Source organism: Leptosomus discolor, chromosome 1 (genome assembly GCF_034619465.1).
Source record: "Leptosomus discolor isolate bLepDis1 chromosome 1, bLepDis1.hap2, whole genome shotgun sequence".
NCBI lineage: Eukaryota > Metazoa > Chordata > Aves > Leptosomiformes > Leptosomidae > Leptosomus > Leptosomus discolor.
In genome coordinates, this window is record NC_141391.1 from 44,423,500 (window position 1) to 44,439,530 (window position 16,031).

Below are 16,031 nucleotides of genomic sequence, written 5' to 3' on the forward strand. Positions count from 1 at the left end.
AACTTCATATCATCATGACGTCGCAAAACCACAGTTAGTAATACGATGAAACTGAGCTTTGTACCAGATCTTGCTACGCTTACTCTAACAAGTACCATCTTACTATTTTGCTAAAGCAATCAATGTCATTCAGATAAGAGACCAACGTGTTTGTAAGACTGAGATACTATTCCAAATTCAGCAGCTCAGGTTCATTTCTAGTGGCAGAGCTTAATAAAATAATATTCCGTATTTGATGTTTAAAATGGCAATGCACTGTTTGCTCTGTAAAAAGTCAGTTTTGAACTAATTAGAAATTTAATGATTGGGTATCACATTATTTTGTCTAAACATTCTCGTTAAAAAGCAAGGGTGGTTGGAAAAATATCAGGCTTTTAGAAGAAAAACTGAAAACACAGAAGCATGAGTATCTTGACGTTTTTCTACTGAAAGACTGCCTGAAATCTGAGCTACAAGACAATCTCAGTATTTCCCACAGTTAGTAAGCTTACATTTTGAATAATTTAATTTTATGAAACAATCAGAGTACTTGCAATATGTGTCTTTTCAATAACTTTTTCATTTCAATTAAAAATAATAGAATGCGGGAACCCAGAAAGCTATAGACTAGTCAACACTCCCATTATCAGGTCCAAATGTAGTCACTGATAACTTCACCATATACCTGCCTTTAAGAAAAAGATTTTAACTGCTTTCTTTTTTATCAAGAGTTTGGTAGGGGTTTTTTATTTTGTTTTGGATTACACGGTTTTTGTTTTATAGGAAATGCTAATGATAAAACACCTTCTTTTGAGAAGTGGGTATCTTTTTCCCCCAAGATGTTTAACATATTTTTATGATTTGAAACAAGAAACTGGAATTTGGGTGAGGGTCACTTCTAAAGTCAGAGGCACTTTGTTTTTTTCCTGATCATGTTAAATCTACCCTGATTTAGCCAAGCTATATATACCTGAAAACTATCACACATCATTAGAGGCTTTACTAGTATCTTCTAGTAGTTCATTTTCACAGGATACGGTTCTTCATCTGGGATCCTACATAACTGGTACAGTAATATTCTTACATAGAAATTCGCAATTCATTACCATTACACCCTTAGCTGTCAGACGGCAAAATTATTCTGTGATCCAGGAAGAAACAACAAATTCTTATCTCAGATTTTCCACTGAAAGGCAATAAATCTGTGTGCATCACAACCTAATACTAAATGAGTAGTCACAAGATGCAAGTAGAAGACATGATCCATTAACTTATAACTATGCTGTAAAATAACTTCACTCCTCAGTTCCTTCTTGAGTACCTTGAATGTGTTAAGGTACCTGACCATCCTCATTGCTTAAATATTTAATCCCAGAGTCTCTTTTGAATTGAACCAACTTGTTCCCTTTATACCAAAAAAAGCTGGGAGCATTTCTGGAAACAGTTCAATCCAGGGGCTCCTCTCAAAATGCAAGCAGGTAGTTGGTGAACCTGCATGAGGTTTGACTCTCTGACTTACACAGTCTTCGAACAGTAACCTGAAGGTTTTGAATATATGTAGTGTTGTATGCTATAACACTGCAAAATGTACAAGTTCTTATTGATTAAAATGTCTTAATAAAAAAGGTTCCATTTCTGCAAGTAATTCTTGGGTTTAAAAAGATTTTATGACCAAAAAAGCTATGTTTATGTGGTTTATTGTAAGCAAAGATACTCAAAGCCTTCTCGTGCTCAGAAATGCCTAGAAAGAAAATAGTTGTCAGAAGCATATGTGGTTAAATGGCTTTAGATTCAGAGGCAGTTTATAATCTGCCTGCTTGGAGATCTTCCATACATTTGCCTATAATAAACCATGTAGTCTCATCCTATTTTCTTACAAAGAGCTACTGAAGTCACTGAATGTTCACAGGAGTCTGATCCTCTGATTACTCAGATGCCAAAATAAATTCTTATATGGCAGTAGGTTCTGCTCAAGTACTGTAACAAATTTCATTTTAACACAACATTTAAAATGAAGGTTGAGGATTAAAATATCAAAAGTCAGAAAATAATGAATTTGCATATGCCTGAGACCATACAGCTAAGCACTCAAGTTCACACTGTGTCTTGTATTCTTACCCTAATAATTGCTAAAACAATAAATTGATTGGGGTATTTTTATAAAATTTGTGGCTACATGGAAAATCAACTTAATTATTAACTAGTGAATGTTAGGAACTCATTGGAACCTAAACTAGTGAGCTTCCAGAACTGGTTTTCAATGATAAAGCCTCTTGTGATAAAGTAGAAGACAGATAGCCATTCAATAGGATGATAATGTGTCAAAACTATGACAGTGTTTTCAGAAGAGGACAAGTGGCTTGAATTACACCTTAATTATGATTTTCAAAACTATGAAATAATATATTTACAGAGTTGAGTCAGTACTTCTTCCCAGTGTTACATCAACTAGTGAACATGATAGAAGCTTTCACATTAACTATGATTACACCCTTAATGAAGTGCAAAAATGTTTGTGTAATCTGATTCAGTTTCTTGAATTTGGTTACAGTTTATCACTCTGAAAGCAGGATTTTGTATAATAAGTTAAGTTCAGTCCCAACAGATAAACAGCATATCACCCTGTAACACCAATCAAGAGCAATGCTAATGTGAAAAATGATTAAATACTAGTAACTAAAACTCTGTGTTAACATGGAATGCATTTTAAAAAAGTAAGCGATAGCCACTCAATGTTAGTAATGCATATGTTTTTAGCCAACACAGGATCATAAAATGTACACACTACATAAAAAAAAATAACTTAATAATAGGTTTGCTTCTCAAAATTACTAAGTACGTAATTCGAACTTTTAATTTCTAGCCCCCAGAATACTGGTAGAAATCAACTCTATTGCTTTGATAAGCTGAATACATTCTTAAGACCTTACAGGATCGAGTCTACCAGGAGAAATAACTTCCAACTACAGATTTTGTTTCTTGGTAATATCCATTAAGATGTGGATATAATAACAATGATAATTATACTTTAGCCATTCTTTCAGTTCTGCCTAACACAACATCAATAATTGTGAGCGAGAGAAAATGAAATTATTTAATTATGTGATTAATCTTTCTTTAAACACCAAATAATTCCATCTTCTACTTCAGCAGAAACATTGCCACACTTTATCAACAGCTGCATCTTTGAACTCCATTTGTCCTCCAAGCTGAAATAATCTATACAAAACTTTTCAATTCCCTCCTCACTCTAACCCGCCATAAAAATGCATTGTGGCTCAGAGAGTTTTGTACAGGATGGAGCTGGAATATACTTTTATTGATCCAAGCACACAGCAAGAGAGAAAATAAGGATGCGATTAGAAATTACATTATCAGATTATCACTTAAGAAGGGAAAAAACAGAAGAGGAGTTTAATAGAGGAAAGTGGTTATAATTCATACACATGAACCATTGCAGAGGAAGGTTAATATCTTTACACTGGAAGAGAAGAATCTGGTATAAGGTGCAGAACAGGTGGACAGAAGTACCTATCATAAAGCAAATCTGTTCAAAATAATAATAATAGCAACAATAATTACCAAGATCCATTTAATGTAAAATTAACATAAATTAAGCATGTAAGGTGCTTTGAAATCACTTTTTTTTTAACTGACAAAGATTTATCTATAGGTATAGATATATGAAGTAGTATTCTTATCATGCCTTATAACAGTAACTTCCAAAAGCACTTTATATTCACATTTTATCTTGGAGAGAAAGATGCAGTTCATGAAACATGTACAAGTGTTCTGTAGTTACTCGTTTTACCACCTGTAGATGCAGTAGATACAGTAGAGCAAGCTGCAGAAGAATTAAGTCAGAAGCTTTACAAAACAGTTTCAAAACCTAAATTACTTAAGAACAACTACCAAAAAAAAAATCTGAAAAGTGAAGAGAACTGCTTTTCAAAGTTTGTATCAAAAATAATGGAAACATCATTTTATATGTTCTATAGCAACTACAGACATAAAAATACAGAGCACAATGTATACCATACACTCTATGCAGGAATTACAACACTGCTTTTCTGATTAATTACAACTATCTATCGTTTCAACTTTAGACAACTTTTGAAGCCTTCTAAGCACATTAGCCAGGAAAAGATCTACAGTACACAGAGATATGCAGATCAAAGTTAACTATGATGAACCATGTAGTTTTGGAAGGGCTTCAAGTCATTATTCAGATAAGCCTGAAAAGTCAGTACACCTGTCTGAACCTACACCAAAATCTTCTCTCTTCTGACTACATCACTTGTAACATAGACAGATTGTAATTCTCTGAACAATTCAAGAAGCTCTTCATTTCCTGTTACTAACATTTCTCATTTTGTCACACCTTCAAAGGTCCTACATTTATTTTAATAAACACAAGAAGGTCTTTTGTCAGCTACCAGTCTTTTCTAAAGCTGGGAACATTCTGTAAATTGACCATAATGAAAGACACTGGATAGATCAGCAATTGTGGGTAATACTCATGAATCTTGCAATAACATGGACAGAATATCACCCAAGAGGTGATCCTCACTTCTTCAATTTATGCTCCCTAAAAAATAACGTGGAATACTATTTCCTTTTATTTTCCTTCTCAGTAAAGTCTCTAAATCTCAGCTTAGTCCTTAAATACTTCTCTAAAGCAAATCCATTCTAAGTGATGATTCAACATTATCTGCATGGGTTTTCAGACTGGACCAGTAATAGGATAAATTTTCAAGGGTTCCTTAACTTGGCCTCCTACAAAAATATACTAACCTGAAATTTCATGAGAAGTCTCAGCATACAGTTTTGTACCAATATTATTTGCACACATAAACAATGTGTGCAGAACCAGCCCCTTTAGAAACCAGGATTTCCACTTTAAATGTATATTTCTGTATTATGCAGCAGATTTCAGAAAAAGGAAAATTTTCAAGTAAAAATCATACATTAAATCATAGCGTTGTGTATCCTAGATATACTTAATAATTGCAGATCTCTTACTTAAAGAGCATTAAATAGCACATAATTGTTTGTGTGATCACTTATACTCTTTTGTAGGCAGGAAGGAAACTTAGTTATTATACTCAGATTATTAAATCAATCAGAAAGCTCAAAAAGAATTTGTTACAAAAAAAAAAGAGAAAGAGGGCAGGAAAAAAGCACTTAACAATCTGGTACTTTGTTTTTTTTTTCTGCTAACACCTAGATCCTAACAGGAAATTCAAACTTCATAAACTTCTCAAACAAAAGAGTCATCTTAGGGCCTGAACGGTGATTAAGGCATGGGAGTACCTGACATATGAAAAGACGCTGAGAGAGCTGGGACCGTTCAACCTGGAAAAAGCACCGGGGGATCTTATCAATGTGTATGAATACCTGATGGGGGAGGAGTAAAGAAGATGGAGCCAGACTCTTCTCAGGGTTGCCCAATGGACATAAATTGAAATACAGGAAATTCCATTGAAAAGTAAGAAAATGTATTTTATTTTGAGAGTAGTCAAACACTGGAACAGGTTGCAAAGAGACTTTGTGGAGTCTCCATCCTTGAAGATAGTCAGACCCCAACCGGATGCAGCCCTGAAAAACCTGCTCTGCACAACCCTACTTTGACCAAGGGACATTGGACTAGATGATCTCCAATGGTGGGACTAGATGATCTCCAGTGGTGCCTGCCAACCTCAACTGTTCTGCTACTCTATGAGTATACAGTGAAAATACGATGGAAAATGTTCACAAGCAGCAAGAGATTTCTAGTATCAACTAATGTGTAGCACACAACAGCACCTACGTCTTCTAGTGCAGTTATAACAGCTCTTTCTTGGTAGGGCTCTTACAGAAGTTTTGGTACTTATTCACAATGTAGATGCACAAATGCTCATCGATTTGAACCCATAAGGTCAGATTGTAAGCTTGTTTTTATACTTGCCTGTCTATAAAATGCTGGAATGACTCATGTAGTGCTGCTGTCATGATGCTCCTTACCTTTGCTGAGCCACACTGTGTGGAACTCTATACCCTACAGCTTGCTTCTAACAGTGTCAGTGTTTGCATTGTTTGTGCTGTTTGAGACTCAACACCACCCCAATGGGGAAAAACCATGCTCACCCTTTCTGTTGTGGTAAGCCATGTAACGTGAAACCAGTTCAAACTTAATAGCCATTTCATTTAAACCTTTCCTCTTTTGCAAGAGACTCACAAAGCATTACCATCCTAAAAGGATTTGATGAATGAAAATCTTACATATGCCTATTTTCTTTAATTTTGAACTATTTTCTTCTTTTTTTTTAATCATCATTTTAAAAAGAACTACATCTGGTTTCGTGGGCTGATATTTTAAGAAATTGGATCTGTGTTTTTAGTACCATGTATTTTTATCGTTAACTTGTTATGATCAGCTTTAAAGGACCAGAGAGGAATTGGATACTTTAGGCATTAGTCGTGGTTTTAAGCTGCTTTCTTAGAATTAAAAAAAAAGCCAAAAACATCCCAGAAGATATTATATCAAGAGGCAATCTGCTCTTATATGTTAACTGTAACACAAAACCCCAACCGATACTGTTACGAGGTTTGGTTTTTTCCCTTGTCTCCCTCTTCTTGGCTTGCTTATTTGTCTCTGATTCTTTCATGTCATCTCCTTTCTACTTTTCACACTAATTTCTTCTTTGATATATTTCTGCCTTACTTTCCCCAAATAATTTCCCCTTGCTTCTGCAATTTTTGATCTCTCCCTCATAAAAAACAATGCTTCTGTCTTATAAAAACTTTGTTCTTTCCCCATAGACCATATCTATTATTCTCACGTTGCATTCACTCTGCATCAACTCTATTTCCTTTACTATATTTTATCCTGTAAATCCTATCATGTAAAATATTTTAATCCCGTTTTTTTTTTTTTTTTTTTTTGCTGGTCACATCTGCCCAGACTACCACTGTGAGTTCTATTTGTACTAGACTCTACTGCCTACTTGACACCCTCCCATGCTTGCCTACACTCTCAGTCTCATCCCTCCTTCCCTTGGCTTACCTCATAACTCTCTCTTACCAACCTTAGTTGTTCGATTTCTCTTCATTTTGTCACTCCTCTTGATCTTTAGCCTTTGAAAAAACTGTACATTTCTAATAAAATATTTCTAGCTATGTGACTATCTCACTATGTAAAGCAGCTCTTGAGCCCTAAGGCCAAAAGGCATGGCCCCACTTCTGTCCACAGAGGTGAACTCTCTTCACTTTCCTCCGTCCTCCAGACAAGACATTTGTATCCAAACTGCCAACAGTTTCTGGCATGTGATATTTCCTGAACTGTGCCTTTTTCTGGAGAATCTTAGTTATCTGTGACCAAAACCATGACAAGGATCATGCTCATACTTAAACAGACGTGATCATGGGCACGTACTCTAACTTCCACCCAGTCTTCAAGACTCAATAATCTTCCTCTTTATTTGGATCTGTCTAGTTATCTTTTCTTTGCCTCAGAGAAAATCAGTGCTAGAGACTGAGCGGTGCAAACAAGTAGGGATCAACTGGGGAAGAAATGGAAGCTCAGGTGAGCTTTGCTGAAGCAAGTGGGAGACTTCTGTAACATGAAGACAGAGAATGTGGCACCACCATCAACAGCTTGACTGTTGGGTGCCTTCATCTTCAGGTGCCTCTGTTCATCTCCTTCCTGCAACACAGCCTTTCTCAATTTAGCTATGTCTAAGAGCAAGTCACTGCTAGGAGATGTTACAGTAATTTTCAATAGAAAATAGCAGTTTGAGAAACAGATTGTTACAGGACTTTACATTAGTGTAAGGCCTAAGGAGACGTATCAAAAATAGAATTTCAAGATGAAAAATTAAGAAAGACATGTGTGCAGCATGGAGTTATTTTAACTAACTCGGTTTCTTCAGGCAACTATATTCATGATGACATTATCTAATCAAGCACAGCAGCAAAAAATCAGAAGATTTCTGATCTATTAAAAATTAATAAGGAGATTATTGTCTAATGATATGTAATTCATGCTTTGAAAAGTTTTTTGTTTATAAAGAAAAAGAACCTGGGGGGGGGGGGGGAAATTACAAAGGATTATTTGCTCAGTTATTTGTATTTTAAAGTACTGAGCTGCCACGATTTCCATTACATACAATACATTCATGTAGCAATAATGTTACATTACGGGAACTCCTTTGTGATATTTCAGTGCTGGTTTCCTAAACTATTAATTTATTAAAAAGTGGGTATAAGCCATGAATTCAAAACATTGCCCATGTGAAGGTGTTTCTAGTGATCCTACCTGTTGGCGGGATGATTCCAGGAGACATTAGGCCTGGGACAGAATGTGGCATGATATGAGAATTCTCTGGGGAGGTGACACTTTGAGTCCTCTTAGGAGGCCTTCCCGGTCTAGAACTGAAACAAACAAACAAACAAAAAAATTTTTACAATTAAGCTGTTGTCTTACACATCATTTCAAAGTTGTTTCAAGTGGTAACACGGACTGTAAATAAATTTGTTTCAAGGACGGTTGCTTTTGCAGTTAGATGTAATAGACTTCCATCACTAATTAGATTACATGCTGAATTCATTTTCCTCATTGAAGATCAGCCACTCTTGATGCATAATTCATAGCCTGCACCTCGTTACCTGCTTCTTCATATTAATATCTATACACAGTTTGAATTGCCTCGTTTGCATATGCTAAAGTTCTGCATGCAGCCTTCAGCACGAAAATTATGCACTAACTTGTAATAATTATTACAGTCAGCCTGCTATTGATTTATGAGACTTTTAAAAACCAAATATGTGTAGTACTTGTAATGAATGATATTTTAAGGTTCTTCAGGAAATTAAAAGGCAATGGCTGCCTAAGGAAATGTTCTGCTTGTTTGATTTAATACTACAGTTAGCTGGGAGGTGGAATGAAAGAGTGATTCAGACCTATAGCACATTTTTCGATGATATGTTTTATTACTTCGCACTGCTAGCCTGATATCTAGATGATAAATGACAATACATATCTAATGTGTGAAAAGGTCTTGCAATTTCTTTATTTTTTGTCATTTAAAAGATAAGTCAAGTTATCATTTAACCCTTATTCTATTTAAAGTGAAAATCTCACTAAGACACCTTACTTTAAATATACTACTTTATGTCTGAGAGGACTTAGAATTATTTGTAAGATATTGTTGAGCAACTGCCACCATAGCAGTTTATATTTGTCCAGTACGGAGAAATAAAGAGTTTCAGGTTTAAGCACTCCTTGTCTGTTAAATGCCCACATACACAACTTTCCATCTCCTGGACCGTGTAAGTAGCATACAAATTAGATACGGATTACAATGAAAATACTTATTACCCACTTATATGCAAATATGTACCTGCTGCATACAATGCATATCCAAAGGCTTGTATTCTTATGTACAGATCCTAGCATAGTACTATTGTAATATCCTGTAACTGCTTATTTAGAGGACATTGTGGAATAACTTCACAGAAAAAAGTGATGTGCAGTTCTAACACTGCAGTCTTAACCAACGCGTTACCAAACATTTGAGGTTGTTCATTTATTTCAAAACAAGGAAGAGAAGAAAGGTGGCTATAAAAGGGTTTGCTCCTTAGGTGCTCACACTAACAAAACACTAATCAAAGACAATGGCATGGTTAGCTATGCTAGGACTGCAGAAGGCGGCAGATAATACCTCGGTTTTCTGTTCATAGTTGTTCCCCTTGTGTTTGGAAATACCCTTTTTTTTGCAACTTCTACAACCTACCTTTAATAAACCAAAAACAATCAAAGTACAGGACATTTTCTTGGAGTTTAATGACTCAAGGCATTGAGTCATTAACCTTAACTGATCATTAATTCTCAACTTAATGTCCTGAGCTGAGGTCATTATTAAAATTATAAGCTTGATAATTTCTTTGATTGGTTTGGGATTTTTTATTTTCTTTAATACAAACAAAATTGTCATACGGTCACAACTACAAGAAAGACAGTTGTCGAAAAAGAATATTGTCTTATTCCAGCTCACAGAACCAAATCGTCTTACACTTTTCTTTGAAATTTCCTTTGTGATTTACAATAAAAAGAAACATACCATGAATACACATAAAACTGATAGAAACATTATAGACAAAAATTATCTGATTTAAATGGAGTGTTTCTAATATATTCACCCACCAAAAAAAATGCTACTATGTAAGAAAACTTTAATGGCTTAATTTAAATACCTATGATGATGCACTGTTCTCAAATCACTGCTGTGATATGAGTATGGATGGGTCTGACAACAGCATAAAAACCACAAGCAGGGTGCCATGGCACAATGCACAACCTACCAATGACTTCCAAGCCTTTAAAAAACAAGCTCATACCTGCAAAGACTCTCTTTGATGCTTACTACCAAATATAGCCATGGTGATGCCTGAATGCTTTTGTCTTTGATTTTGAGGAATAAAATCACTCCTTTTCAAAGCCTAAGAGAAGACACCATGGACCAAATCAGTAAAAGAAGGTCAGCAGCAAATTATAGGTGAGTGATATTCAAATATCCAAGGCAAATCTCTTCCTTTGTCACCATCTACAATCAAGTTTATCACGCTACTCTATACAAAAGTGCTGTCACACTCAAAGCCATAAATGAGTCCAGTTAACCCAACTGTACCCCATGATTTTTCTCAAACTTTACCAAATAAGTGTTTTCATTAAGTCCTCAACTCCCAATTCCAATCCAACTAACAATATTTAAATGAAATTTCTGAGAATTAAACCTCTTTTATCCTGAAAAAAAAAAAAATAAGTGACAAAGCACTAACTCAAGTTGACTATAAAAAGGCCTATAACTATTTAAGAAATGTTTATTCTTTGTTCCTTATGACAAGGCACAAAAATACATGTACGAATTATTACTTAAGGTCTGGAAGATCTGATTTAGAGTCATGGCAGACTATGCAATACATAATTAAAATGAGTAAATCTCTGTTTAAAATAAGTACACATTGATTGTGCCCAATAACTGATTAAGTAAACATAATTGTCTTAATTTGGTATTTATATTATGTACACGTTTCATTAACCAAATTCCTAACTTGAAATACTACCATTTTATAAGATCAGTTTTCAAACTATAAGAATTGCAAGAATTTTGTACGAAACATTACCAAAGTTGTGGAAAAAATAGTATGTAAAAATTACTTTAAAAAAAATAACTGATTCTATTTGAAAACTTTCGTGTTGTTTTGTAGTTCATTATCATTTTTATAGCTATACGATAAACTCTTTAAAAAAAAATAAAAGCATAGCAAATGAGTTTAACTATCATAAACAGAACGATAAAAATAGCTTAATGTATCATTTTGTTCGTATTTTTCCTAAACTTGTGTATAGTAAAGACCTACTTATTTCTACAAGAGGACAAGTTCACTTTCATACCAAGATAAGAAGCCTGCTTCAAAATACTCACATTCCTATTTTGTATCAAAATCAGTAGACTTGTGTTCAGTATGAAAATAAAGCATAAATAGGTATGAGTTGACTTGTTATGCAAAAGGTATGTTTAAATGTCAGAGCAATATAAGTTATTCTTCTAGTCGATGTCACTGAGACACAAAAATCATAATTCAAAAACGATTGTACTCTTTACCTAAATTTAGATTTTATATATAAATTTTTTTAGAGATATAAAAGATTCTGTAAGATGTTGTCTTTTATCCGAGTAAAATCACTGAAAGAACAACACTGGTTCTTCTGAAGACACATCTGACTTCTTAAGATAATGCTAATTATCTCAATGGTTAAACTACCCAAAGCTGACCCATTTTGATTTTGAAGATGACTACAGTTTGGATTTTTTACAGCTGAGATAAACAAGTTGAAGTGCCAAAACCCAAAAAGCCAGCGTAACTCTTGTCTTGTGAATACCTAGGGTCACAGCACAGAGAAGTCAAAGAGTCTTTTGGCACTCCGCAACAAGACGCTAGAAGAAACAGATCTACATCTGGAAGTCATAGCCGGTCTTCCTCTCTACTGTTTCATTCTTTGAAGATTAAATTAGAGACAGCAGATATTAGACAATTTCAACAAAGATTCAAGGAAGCCACAACGATTAACTGTTTTAAAGACCTGAGGAGAAGTCAAAGAGAAGTTATCAGTTCCTTGCTACCCATTAAAAAGGATACGTAATAGAAACATTGTCACTCTTTCTGCTTTTAGAAATAGAAATATGGAAGTTAGACTTCTTCCTCTCTAAAACTGAAGTTCTAGAACATATATTGAAGAAGAAAATAAAAGCTTCCTAAAGGATCACTATTACTGACTTAGTACTCAGTTATTAAAGTGAAGCAACTAATACATTTAGCTCCCTCAAAACTCGTCTGCCTTATACAGGCTTGTGTAAGCTTTGCATCAAAATCTGTAGACTTTTTCAGGGCTTAGAAGACATTCCCACTGACAACTGAACTTTATGTTTGTAGACAATCATCATTATTTACAATTACAATATACCATTATGTGACAGGGGAACTAAACATGCAGGTGAATCTTGAAACTCTCAAAAAGGGAGGGAAATATTTTCTTCATTAGCAGCAGCTAATTAGATATTCAGAACACCTTCCAGAACCACTGAAAATAAACCCATCAATTTTTGGTCAGATTTGTTTTTCATCCCTTCAACTTTCACAAATACTTCAAGGAATACTATGGCTCTAGCATTTTCACCTTTGAAGGAACGGGTTTCTATGTATTCTGTACTGTGACTGGCATGAATGGTACAAAACAAGAGAAGCAATTGAGAGAATATTGTCCTAAAATACAGCAAGTTCCCTGAAGCAGTTCTTTTTTGGTCTTTCGATCAACATGTATTAATCTTACATCCTTCCTGTGTTACCAAATCTAGACAACAGATGGCTGAATTAAAGAATAAAAAATGGAAGAATCAGTGATTATTATCAGCTAAACCGCTGTGATTTGATTACATTTTTAAAGTTTTATACACCTCCAATTGTAGTATCAAAGTATGAGCTGGCTCCTAGAAATCACTTTGATAGTGCAGAACAATTAAAAGTAGAGACAATCACCAGAAGATCTGGTCCTGCACAATCATGTGGAAGGAAAGAAATGGAAAATAGGTATGGGTGTATCTGTAGGCTTTAAAACTCAGCTCTTCTCACTATCTCCCAGAAGTCAGCCATGGCTTTAAAATTTAACCGTGTCATTCTTGAAAGCCTTAGACATCTAGACCTTCCACTGATTTCTCTTAGAGTTCTGAGCACTAAGGAATGTATTTGTTCCAAAACAGCTGAAACTCTTCATGAGTAGTATATACTCCTCAGAGCAGGTTACTAGCATTTTACATATGACTGATTGCATGGCAAAACATATATTATAAAATAAAAAGAGTGTGCAACAAAGGTGAGATAATGCTGTGATTTATCTTTCTCATGTCCTGACTTTGAGGAATAATTGTGCAAAATTAACTCTAGGTGAACAATGTTTCACTCTTTAATATTATTTTTGTTCATTAAACAAAGTATCCCTAAAGAAAACAGCAACTCTGACCAACTGTAAGAAGGCAAACTGCCTTTCTAGCAAAAACTAATTAATTTCAGGGCCTGTTTTCTACACTTACAGTTTTATTTTTAACCTTGTCTGTGAGCAAGTTTAGTGCACAGAAATATTGTCCTCATTTGAAACTGAGCAAACATGATGCAGTGAAGCTGCCACTGGCCAGGCAGCTTTATAATCAGTAATATGGGGGGGTGGCAGGGAGAGTTACACTCTGGAGGTGATAGGCAGCAAATCTGTGATAAGCATTTGGTGTATTTATTTAATGTATTTTTTATGATCTTAGAACTGCTTAGAACAGCTTTGAATATCAATATCAATTTTACCTACATCAGCATTTATGCATCTCATTTAGGTACATATTGAAAATCTCGGCTTTATTTCTCAGTTGTTCTACCTGCCCTCAGTGCTTCAAAGCCTGACAGAATTTTTGACCTCAGAGAAGTTGTTTGAAAGAAACTGAGGTGAATAGCCACTGGAAGTGTTTATTACATGCTCACCATACAATGGCCATTGCAAAAGAGCTGAGGATGTCACAGCCTGAGGCTACTTGCTGACTTAATGCAAAGTCAGGGATGCCCTATGACAACCTGTAACCAAAGACAGTGGACTTTTCCCACATGGTACACATGGTACTTCTGGGTTTTGGGGTAGTTTCCATGCTGCTCTCAGCATCATACCTGCAGCCTTAACACTAATAAGAGTTGAGCCAAGGGCGTGTCAATTCTGAAAAATAAGGTCTAGGAATACTGACTAAACCTTTTGTGTAATTTAATTCCTTCGGTTGGAAAACGCTTGCCAAGGTAACCTTCATGAGTATTTCTAATGCACTGAACTAGCACTTTAAAGGCAAAAACCTGACAACATACATCGATCTAAACCTTATACTTTACTATTTTAAGTTTTCCCCTTCTACTCCCACTCAAGAACACAGCAAAAGAATGCAATTCTAAGACTAGGGATATATCTATTTTGGCAGTTAGTAAAATAAACATTAGAAATCACGCCATGTCCTTTTTACTTGCAGCAGTCGTATAAAACAATAAAACTCTCAGTGCAATTACCTTAAATTTATTTTTCTTCCCACAGTTAAATAGAAAATGTTCTCACACAATAATTAGTGTTGAGCTCATGATATATTAAAGGAGTTACTGAGACAGCAAACAATGCCGATAAAAACAAATACAAAGATACGTTTAAAAATCTTCACAAAGAAGTATATGAACGATTTTCAAAGGATTTAGATTGTGCTATAAGAATGAGCAGTGCAGAAAGTATACTGATAAAATATTATCACATTTCAGTAACAGAACACTTTACTGCTATTTCTGAACCAAAATGGTCAAAACGGATATTTGGTCAGGAATGCAGTACCAGTTTATCAGTGGTCCAAACAATTAAGCTAAATAGAAGAAAATATATTCAATCCATTTCCCATTCCAAAGCCATTTACAGCAGTAATACATGAGCACTGGTTAATACCAGGATACTAAGCTTTTGGTGGGTGTAGAGAAGATCTTGTTGAATTATTTCTTTTCCTAACAGACCAGTCATGTAAACATCATGTCATTTCCATCTTCCTCAACATTGCAGCCCAAATCACTCTGCTTTTCAGCAAGATCGAAAATATTCTTGACACAAGAATACAAGATAGAAGACACAAGATTGCAAGAATATATAGAATATATATTATAGCAACACCTGCCAGCTCCCACTTGATGGCTGAAGTCCCACTACAAACACAATGAAAAAATCTAAGAAAAATATTCTGCTTGACTGACCATACTACTTGACTCTATGAATGACCTAAAGGGCAAGAAAGGAAATACAACCAGTTAGAAATCTGAGTGTTACTGGAGTAAATTACAGTACCAGATTTGAATACATCTGTGATTTTACATAAGTTTAAAATATTACTGAAATGTGACTGTTCTCTTAATGAAATTGAGATCTGTAAGTCACCTACTGGTAAGGGAAAAACAGATAAGAAATTAATCTAATTCGGTTGGGTGGCAGAATTACAGTGTGAGAAGTAAATTAAGCCAAAAAGTTCACTGCTTCATCTAATTAGCTGAAACACTAGATCTGCCTGAAAGTTCTTAAAACATTTAAGTATTTTGGCTCTCATGATTATGTAATAACTGTGAAACACAAGCCTCTGATGATGACAGCCATACAAGCTAGAGTAGAAAATAGGTCTGAATGAACAATGAAATGCATTAAACAGAACTCATGCATAAATTCAAACCATATCGATATATTTTTATTTGATATAAACATTGCTTCAGAAAGACTACTCAGAATATCCAATAGAAGAACAGTAATCACAGCACGAGATCCCGAAGAAAGTTATTTAGCAGTATTTGCAATAGAAACATGAAAACCTTGCAAAATCGTATTTTTTCCTCTATTTACACTGCTTTCTTTTCAGAATAATTCTTGCAACTAAAAAAAAACCAAAAAAAACCCTCAAAAAAACCCAAACCTG

General features: G+C 34.8%; 1 protein-coding gene across 1 annotated transcript in view; it reads right to left on the bottom strand.

Annotated features, from left to right (window-relative positions):
* Positions 1-16,031, bottom strand: part of DACH1 (dachshund family transcription factor 1) — a 335,652-nt gene that overhangs the window by 171,887 nt on the left and 147,734 nt on the right. Inside the window, exon 2 of the mRNA XM_086481990.1 lies at positions 8,276-8,391. Within this exon, the coding sequence (XP_086338116.1) occupies positions 8,276-8,391 (116 nt within the window). The remainder of the gene's footprint in view (positions 1-8,275; positions 8,392-16,031) is intronic.